The 10,273-nt window shown below is 42.0% G+C and overlaps 1 protein-coding gene across 1 annotated transcript in view; it reads right to left on the bottom strand.

Moving 5' to 3' along the window:
- Positions 1 to 4,772: 4,772 nt before the first annotated feature.
- Positions 4,773 to 10,273, bottom strand: part of ESM1 (endothelial cell specific molecule 1) — an 8,959-nt gene continuing 3,458 nt past the window's right edge. The window contains exons 2-3 of the mRNA XM_072113966.1: positions 6,863 to 7,018; positions 4,773 to 5,197 (exon numbers count right to left, since the gene is read on the bottom strand). Coding sequence (XP_071970067.1) covers positions 5,109 to 5,197; positions 6,863 to 7,018 — 245 coding nt within the window. The 3' untranslated portion in view covers positions 4,773 to 5,108. The remainder of the gene's footprint in view (positions 5,198 to 6,862; positions 7,019 to 10,273) is intronic.

Below are 10,273 nucleotides of genomic sequence, written 5' to 3'. Positions count from 1 at the left end.
TATAGTTTATAGTATATACCGAGCTCCATGCAATACTTTTGAGTTTGCTTTGTTGGATGGACATTGGGTTGAGACACAAGCGTTATATGACCTGGCTCAGAATAAATGAAGCCCAAGGATTCCCATGTGGTTGGCAGCTCCTGGGACAAATCTGTGTTAGTATCAATGTGTGAGTACATAAATATGTATATTTTCTGTGGGGGTATGTGGCTCCATTCAGAAGCCTACCTCTCCTAGTTATGCCACTGTGGAGGAAGTTGAAAGGGCCAGGACTGAGGGTTTGTCTGTAATAAGGAGTTTAACATTCCCACCATTCGGGCCTGAGAGGCAAGGGAATTCACCTGGAAATACAGTAAACATGACTTTCAGAATATCTCGAATTTCTCACCATCATCTGAGAAACCATCTGGGAGTTTTCCAACTCAGAAACCAAGCCTGCTAAACCCTCCATCCGGTTCCGAGATCTGGAATGATGGTTATACTGAACCGTAACAGGAGGAGGTTATATGTTTCGGCCTGCTATAATGTTGTGAAGGGTCTTGGAATGGATTAAAAACACAGACAGAGACAGTGGGCCTAGAACTAAATCCACTTCACAGTTACCCTAGGCAATAGGTGGAAAACTAGTTGATGTTCCTTACATGTGCCAAAGTGCAAACATAGAATATTCCTTCTAGAATAGATATACTGGTTTTGGCTTAATCCTACATCATTTTTTTAGGCTTCTTGTAGGTCATACTTGATGTTAAGGGGGCTGCCTTTCAAGGTAGCAAAATGAGGCTTTGGAGGTAATTTACTAAGGGCCCGAATCATTCTTTTTCGCCGGGTTTCCTGAATATTTCCGATTTGCGCCGTCTTTCCCTGAATTGCCCTGGGTTTTTGGCGCATGCGATCGGATTGTGGCGCATCGGGGCCGGCATGCATGCATCGGAAACCCGACAGATTCGAAAAAAAACACTGTATTTAAAAAGAAAAATGTGTCTTACCTGCACCCAGGATAGGATCATGAACTTCGCCGAACTCCGGCGGACTTCAGCGCAGCAGCGACACCTGGTGGACATCGGGCGCACTACCTTAGTGAATCGCCGGAAGACCCGAATCCTCGACTGAGAACGCGCCGCTGGATCGCGACAGGACCGGGTAAGTAAATCTGCCCCATTGTTTTCCATTAAACACCATGGAAAACATATTTCCATACTTCCCAAAGTGAAAACACTGAGGCAAAGACAAGACAATACAAACAGCAAGGGATTGTCACCAAGTATAGGTCAAAACCAAGGGGACAATGCGATACAAAATCAGGAGGTAAATTTATAGTCAAGAATGTATCCAAAATGTCAAATAGCACTGATCCCCAGGACCCTATATGAGCATCCATAGCCCCAGTCCAAAAGGTTATTGGCTCAGCACTCAGAAAACTCACAGAATGGCTATGGAAGTGGACAGATATTCTTTTTAATTACAATGGATTAACTGTTAGTGAACCAGAGCAGAGTTTACAAGAGACAAATGGGTGTGGTGCAATTCAATCAAGGCTGCTAGTAAATTATAAACCAGTGTTCAGAGGTAAATAAAATGACTCTATCACCACATCGTAAGCCTAACTTTACGGATAGAGGATGATACCAGCATAGACGTTACAATAGCTTCATTATAATGCTGAAGTTTGTTGAATTAATTGTAAATGTATCAGTTAATATCCCTCCTCTTTCCCATGGAGAAATACTCTGTCCCTTTGGTGACATCTGCAGACTAAAAAGTTGAGGGTCCTCTTGTACAGTTCAGTCGATTCTACGGTCAAAAAAGCGAGAATAGTGAAATACAGCTGCTTCATTATTCATTTCATATTCCACTTATATGGCTAAGGCCATTGACAAGATGCAGCAGTCATTTGCCACTTCCTGGCCATCCGAATGTGCCCACAAAGGGACACCATTTCATGTTTATTTTATGGGCCTAGGCTCTAACCCAATACGGCATCACAGAGATACAGCAAAAACCACCTAATTTGGCGGCTAATAGGGGCTATTTCCTTGGTGAAGATGAAGGGTGGGCCCTCACAGTAAATTTTATCAGATGTCCCAAGGCTCGACACTGCATTCCATGGTCAGTCACTCCCATCTCATGGTCTTCCCATCCCCAGCAGGCGATCATTGATGTTTGTTTTTATCCCTCCATATAGATATATAATGATGATCCATGTAGATATTTTCTCATAGTCTATAGAAAATTAAATGAAAAGAAACCCTACAAGGCTGGTTATTGATATTGGCTCTCATATCTGTATTCCCTGTGGGTTAATGAGAATATTATACACAACACTCATGAAAAGATGAAGGTGGATAAACCAAATTGCCTATGTATTACATATTCAGCCCATCATTGTAAGATCAGATTTGGTTATATGATCTGCAGCATTGGCTGGTGATAGCTGTAATATTCTGGAGAGGGAAGAGCAGCTCTGGAGCACAAACTGCTACTCTAGCATATATCATGCTCTGGAGCTGGAGAGGGTACAACACAGAGCCACAAAAATGATAAGGGGTATGGAGGGTCTCAGTTATGAGGAAAGCTTTAAACAACTAGATTTATTTAGTCTGGAAAAGAGACGACTACGAGGTGACATGATTAATTTATATAAATATATGAATGGTCCATACAAAAAATATGGTAGTAACTTGTTCCAGATTAAATCAAATCAAAAGTCGAGGGGGCACTGTCTCATCTGGAGAAATCAAGGTTTAAACACCAGGGGACTAGGGCTTTTTTAACTATGAGAACTGTCAATCTGTGGAATAGCCTGCCTCAGCCGCTGGTCACAGCAGGGACAGCAGAGAGCTTCAAGAAGGGTCTAGATGCCTTTTTACATCTCAATGAGATAACAGATTTTTTCCATCTGTGCTTATTATACATTTTTAAAAGAAATCTTTGCAGAAATCAGTAGTCCAGAAACAATGTTTCCGTTCATTATGTGACTTTAAACCTTTACTTTCTAGCAGCTCTCAGATCTGCAGTCTGTGAGTTTGAAGTCCCTTTTGCTGGTGGGTAGAGACCTAACTGCTGTGATACACCTCTCCTCGTCCCCTGCATAGAGCGTCTACGGTATGTTATCTGACACCTCAGCCACCTTATGTTTTTGCTAGCAAGATGGAATTCAGCAGAAAATTAGGTTGGAAGGAAGGAGTATGATAAGACTGCTTTATTTCAGTTAGCACAGGAGGCGTAGTTGTCTATTTTCCGCATAATTAATATTTGTATGTGTCTTAAAAACTATCAAAGGCAGGCGGCGGGCAGCGAGGGTGTAAATTCACGCCTCTCACGTGATGTCACCTTGCTCTCCCATGCCGCCATAATTAGCAGCCTGTAGCGCCGGACATCTTGTCCCTGTGGTCCGTGCTGCTAATTATAAGTTTGTTTTCTAGGTGATCCCAGCATGTCAAGACTATCGATGGACAGTGCCGGGTTCTGATTTCCTATAAATGTTTTTATACATGGCAAATACCAGCTCATCCAGTGTCCCTGTTCTCCTATAGTGCACTAGTGCCACCCCATTGACTGGTGAATGAGTTTCTAGCAGTAGCAAGCCTGCACCAGAGATAGGATGATACTGAGGTCCTTTGTGTAGAAACAGAGGCTTAATAGTGATGGGCAGAGCCACAGGAGACCTTGGGCACTGGAGCAGGTGAGTATACACTTTCTTTATAACCCCCAAAAGCCTTATATACAAAAATCATAATTTTTAGACAAACCGTTTTAGGCAGTGAGGCAAAGTATTCATTTTCGCAACTTGAAAAAAATTGTCTGCATATTCCTTACCCAGAATCCCTAGCAAAGCATTAATGGTCTTTAAGACTCTGTTTGCCGTAAAAGGTGATCTGAAAAGTCAATCTCCATAAGGGTAAAACCCCTTAGTATATTGATAAGAAATGTTATACTATTAGTGAAAAGCAGCCAGTGGCAGATAATGACGCCCTGGGCTATATGAATATTAACCCTACAAATCTGGAATTCACTACCTACATGTGGTACTAGAATCAGCTTGGGGAATGGAGGATGTGTCCCTTCTGCTGCTTTTAATCTGTATTTTCAGGACCTTTGGAGGACATCCAAAGTTCCTGAAATGGCCCTTGTGTTCATGTATTTTATAAGATCAGTAACAGATGTAAGAGGATTTCATGGGTGAAGATCCTACTCAATATAAAATTTGGTGGGTTGTTTGGGTGAACATGGGCCCCAGGAAAGCTTGGGCCCCGGGCTAGCGCCCAAACTGCCTGTAATATAATCCACCACTTAAGGCAGCCATACGTTTTGAAAGTCTCTAGATTATGTTGACAACAATTTATTATTGGGCAAACCTGGGTAAGTGCCAGGGCCCAGAGCTGCTGGGGGTCCACATAAGGCTGTACATAAGGAATCCATGGGGTTGAATGAGGCTTTATATAAAATACCCATGAGGAGGCTGTTTGGGATGATAAACTAGGGAATGTTTTAGGGAACAGGAGACTGTTTGTTTTATTTTCTGAATTTTTAATGCTGCCACATGAGGTCACTGCAAAGGGGCCTACTGAGGCTCTGTCTTCCAGGGGCCTACTGAAACCTGGAGCTGACCCTGTATTAGATTATGTCTGACATCGAAGTAGCAGCTGTTACTAGTTTATTTACAAGGTCACTCCACTTTTTTGAAACTGATTATATCTAGATGTACATGGAAAAATGATGTCGATATGTCCTTGAATCATATTCAGAGAAGAGATAAGACATCGGAAGTAAAATCAGTTTAATCTACAAAGTGTTTATTTAAATAGACATGTAAACAGTATTAGATACAAGACGCCCGAAAATGATCCAAAATAAAAAGTTTATATAACTACACATTTACAAAGAAGGTTGAACAGATATTTGCTTCACTGAACAAAGATGTACATCTGTCATATTCCCACAGTCTATCAGGATCTCTCCATTGCTAGAAATGATCAGTGTCACATGGAAAGCCCACATCCCAATAAATGACAAGTCCACTGGGTCTTGTTGAAATCCCGCTGCACTGGTTGGTTCTTCCTCAGTCCGATGTCCACGCGGTTCTCTTGTTAACGATTATAAAGCAGTGATCAGCGTGGATTTAACCATTTTATTCCTGACCGAGAACCTTTATCTTTATCCTTGAAGCTGTTCCCATCTCCTGAAGCCATTTCAAGGTCTAAGAGAAAAAATAATTATACAAAATTGTCACTAATATTTTAATGAACTGTGTATAAATCATTATTGAAAGAGAATGTAGGATATTTGTAATATATCATATTTAAGTTCTTCTTTCTCCAATTACTTTGCAACTTTCAGGCTTTTCTGATAAAATTAGCTTCTTTCTGAAATCTTTGCTGAGTTCCATCTTGCTAACAAAATGAACAATAGCTCACAGGGAAGTTAGATACATAGATCTCTATAGAGAGGTAGCGGGGAAGCAATGAGTCCCCCAATTTAGATATCTATGTGCGTAATTGCAATCTAATACCTCTGTAAGCAACAGTCCATTTTAGAGCAGACAAAAGAACTAGCAAAGGTTTCAGAGTCTTAAATTTAGATAACTTAAAATTAGAACAGATAGTTATAAGTGGTTCCAAACATTTCACAGTGGCTCAGATTGTGCAATAAATAGAATGCAAGTCATGTTTTTCCCTTACTTGAAAATGGACCCATAATTCTGGCTCATTTATTAAACGAGTTTTCAAGGTTGTCAAAAAAGAAACCATAGGTACCTTGCTCTGGCTCCATTTCCACATCACTCCAGTACCAGAGGATCAATGAAGTGGCCAATGAAGCAGATGTGTCCCCCAGACCAGAGGATATCACTTCCCCTGATCATGGGACATCACTTCCTTTATTTTCTCCAAATCAGGAGAGGCCATTCATTTGCCAAAACGGGTCCCATGGAACATCTGGCTGAGCAAAGGGTTAGAAATACCAGGATGATAGAGCCAGGAGCCAGAGCAGGCGAAATTATGGCTTCTTTTTTGGCAACCACATAGTTTTCCCTAAACCCACGAGCTCTACTCAAGCTTCTAAATACATGTTAAAATATTCTACACATAAATACATTGAACCAATTTCTTGGAATGGCAAATTCTTCGGCTTGTCAATTAGATATTTTTAAAATGTTGCATGGCAATGGTCTGGGGGCATTTAGCCCAAACAAAAGATACCAACACCAGCCCCAAAAATTCATGCAGATAGACCACCAGATGTATGTCAATCATAGTGTCTTAGCCTTTTAATCCCAGGAAAACTCTCATGTCAACTTCTTCTAGGTCTATTTACTTTCCTGACTTAAAGGTTCTGGAACAAAAATTAACAAGTAGCACATACAGGGGGTCATTTACTATGGGCCAGATTCGCGTTTTCCCGGCGTGTTACCCGAATACGGATTGTGGCGCATCGGAGCCGGCATGCACGCGACGGAAATCGGGGGGCGTGGCCCAGCGAAAACCCGACGGATTTGGAAAAACCACCGCATTTAAAAAAAGAAATGTGTCGCTTGGGACGCGCTTACCTTCACTCAGCCCGAGGCGGTGAACTCCAGCGCGTTTAGATGCTTTTCAGCGCAGCAGCGCCACCTGGTGGACGGCGGAGGAACTACCTTGATGAATCCCGGCCGGACCCGAATCCAGCGCAGAGAACGCGCCTCTGGATCGCGAACGGACCAGGTAAGTAAATCTGCCCCACAGTCTTTGAGCCATAAAAACATAGGATCTTAATGTACCCATGAACCTGTTCATGAGACCATTTATGTAGATGTATGTATAATAATAGGTCAATGTGCAAACAACAAATAGGAAAAAAATTTGATAGTTCTTAGAGGGGAACTTACCAGAAGATACAGAGGGTTTTCGTTTGTTGGCAGGCTTAGATCCAGTTAGTTGGAAAAAAGGGAATTTCAAGCATTTTCCTGTGACACGGTCACATATCCCAGACGGGCAGTTGCAGGTTCCTCTGCAGTCCATCCCATAGGTGCCATAGGGACATTCTACAAAACAGTAAGGTGGAGGAGAGCGTTACTATATGAGGGAAGATGGAAGAGCACTGAAGACATTAGGACAGAAGCATCTCCAGAACAAAGAAATCCCTAGTTAATTGTCCATTTTGGAAATGCAAGCTATGCTATATGTGATTTTACCCAATACTCCCATCACCGGCTATTTATATCATGCTACATCCATCATGTGATAAGATAGAATTGTAGTTTTATTACAAGAGTGTTGAGTAGCAAAACACCAAAAAACAGTCCAGCTCCCCTGCCCTTATGATGTCTCTCGGTGCTCGGATATAAAGCCCCGCAGATTCCAGGCACAGCGAACAAAAAGGAAGAACATCCAGCACTTCACGGGACAATATCCAAATGATGTCCTTTTATTGAATAAAAGCATATACAATGGCAGTTTGCATAGAGACCATGACTAAGTTGTGAAGCGAAATGCGTAGGTCTTGTGTACGTGAGATAGCAGATTTTATGTCTATTTGCATACTGCCATGGTATCTGCTTTTATTCAACAAAAGGTGGTAATTTAGATATTTTCCTGTGAAGTGCTGGTGTCAAGGTTCGGAGTAGTGAACAACCTAGACCACCGCGGTTTGTGGCACAAGCCGACACCTGGGACCAGAATCTAAGTGCCACCAGGTCTTCAACAGAGCCTGCCGCAAAGCAGGCTGGTCTTGCTGCGGTGTGGTGCCACCAGGTCGCTCTATGGGTGTGACTTGTCCGCGGTGGCAGGGAATTGCTGGGAGAAGGCGGCTTTTAGGAAACCTGGAAGTGGCCAACGCCAATCAATTACATCTGTGAGTGCCAGTCTGGACGGGAGCAGGAACGTGGAGAAGTGAGTGACTTTATAACGGGGAGCTGCCTCGGAGAGAGGGGCAAGGGTGTGCCTGAGATCCAAGACGTGGATCGAAGGGGCACCCGTGACAGCTGGATTGTATTCCTTTTTCTAGGAGTGTTGAGTAGGTATTATTTTATTACCTATGGAACTGAGGATGAAAGTGAATTTCCATGCAAAGTGCATCTGCCTTATTAAGAATACGTTTCACAAGTTACAATCAGCGGTGGTCCATGACACACGTATAGTACATACAATGGGGCAGATTTACTTACCCGGTCCATTCGCGATCCAGCGAATTCTCTGCGCTGGATTCGGGTCCGGCCGAGATTTAATTAGGTAGTTCCTCCGCCGTCCACCAGGTGGCGCTGCTGCGCTAAAAAGCATCTGAACGCGCCGGAATTCACCGAGGCCGGCTGAGTGAAGGAAAGCGCATCCCGAGCGACCCATTTTCCGTTTTTAAATGCGGCGGTTTTTCCAAATCCGTCAGGTTTTCGTTCGGCCACGCCCCCTGATTTCCGTCGCGCGCATGCCGGCGCCGATGCGCCACAATCCAATCGCGTGCGCCAAAATCCCGGGGCAATTCAGGTACAATCGGCGCAAATCAGAAATATTCGGGTAACACGTCGGGAAAACGCGAATCGGGCCCTTAGTAAATGACCCCCAATATCTCTTAATGGTGGGGTTAATGGTGGATGGACATCATATGAGTCCAATAACTGTTGCCCCACTCTAGAAAAGTTGTGTAGAACCTATAATGACGGGTCACAGAGCAGAACATTCTCCTTTAGTTGAGCATTTGGTGGGAATCTCAGCCCAAAACACTACACAATAAAGTCAATATAACTTGCCTAAAGTTTTATGAAATTTGAGCAATATAAAATATAAAAACTCCGCTAATAAAAAATAAACAGATACAAAGATACTATAGCAGATAAGAGATAGACAGATGTATATGTAAGGAAAACAGCAACCCATAAGAAAACCTAAAGTTTGATCATCGCATGTATAGAATGATTGATAGGCGTGTGATGATGTAAAGACATAATAGGTAAAGGTTCTGTGAGGAACCAAAAGACTCCACATAACATGCTCAGTAATTTCTACACTTTTCCTAGTCCTGTGTACTGATGCAGACAATGTGGGATCAGGACACAGAGAAGGATTTTAAGTAGAAGTTCCAGATTATTTGACACAATTTAGGGAGTAAAAAAAACATTATATTGCTGTCAGGGGAGCGAGGGCTTAACTTAGAGAAGATTTATCAGAGCAATGACTCAACAATGTGCTGCACTAAGAAGAGATCCTGCAGAAATGTGGAAATAATTAAAAAGGTCCATTGTGTTGGAAGTGAACCTCAGGTTAGTCATCTGGCCCGGCCTTCATTCCTCACATGTCCTCAGAGGTCGTCATCACTGCTAAACCCACAAAGCAATAAGTTTAAAATTTTCTGTGTAAAGAATGACTTGAGAAAATGCTCTGCAGAACGACAGATGACAAATGGGTAGATAGATAGATCATAGTATCAAAGCCATATTTGCATTACTGGCCACTAGTCTAATGATTGGCTGCTATTTTGTTTGTTAAAGCCTACAGAGTCATCTACCAATCCATCATATCTATCTATCTATCTATCTATCTATCTATCTATCTATCAATCATCTATGTTATCTATTATCTATCTATCTATCTATCTATCTATCTATCTATAATCTATGTTATCTATCTATTTATCTATCTATCTATCTATTTATCTATCTATCTATCTATCTATCTATAATCTATCTATCTATCTGTTCATTGAATTGAAAATTTAAGGAAAAATGTATTCACTGTGCTGTAGTTCACCTCCCACCTCCATTCTTTTATCTATTATATGTTTATCCATCTATTTCATATTTGTCTATCTATTATCTACCTATTTTACCTAATTTCCCTGCAGTTGATCCAGCTCTGGAACGCCTGCGGTGCTCTTTAGTCTCTGTTTTGATACAGGAGCCCAATCAGTGGCAGAGCTGTCACGTTCCAAACACATAGGTCCTCAACCAAGTACCAACATCCCTGCTCTGCCACTGATTGGCTATAACCCTCCTGTCTCATAAGAATTTGGGTCTAGCATTGGATTGGAAACAGGGAAATCAGGTAACTGTATTTTTTATGTTAATGGTGAAATATGGGGGTATTATTATGACACCCTTTTAATGTCCAGTGTGAGTAGGATACATTCCCTGTATTTTGTAGCAATACTGAAAGTTTTTTCTGATACAATTTAGACATTCAGTTACCGTTATAACAGCAGAATATATTACATGCGGTCCCCTATTAAGAACACCCAACTTACAGACGGCCCCAAGTTACACGCGGACCTATGGATGTTGGTAATTTACTGTAATTTAGCCTTAGGCTAT

This window comes from Engystomops pustulosus, chromosome 1 (assembly GCF_040894005.1).
Source record: "Engystomops pustulosus chromosome 1, aEngPut4.maternal, whole genome shotgun sequence".
Lineage (NCBI taxonomy): Eukaryota > Metazoa > Chordata > Amphibia > Anura > Leptodactylidae > Engystomops > Engystomops pustulosus.
Note: the sequence above shows the minus strand (reverse complement) of the source record. Positions and strands in the feature narration are given on the sequence as shown.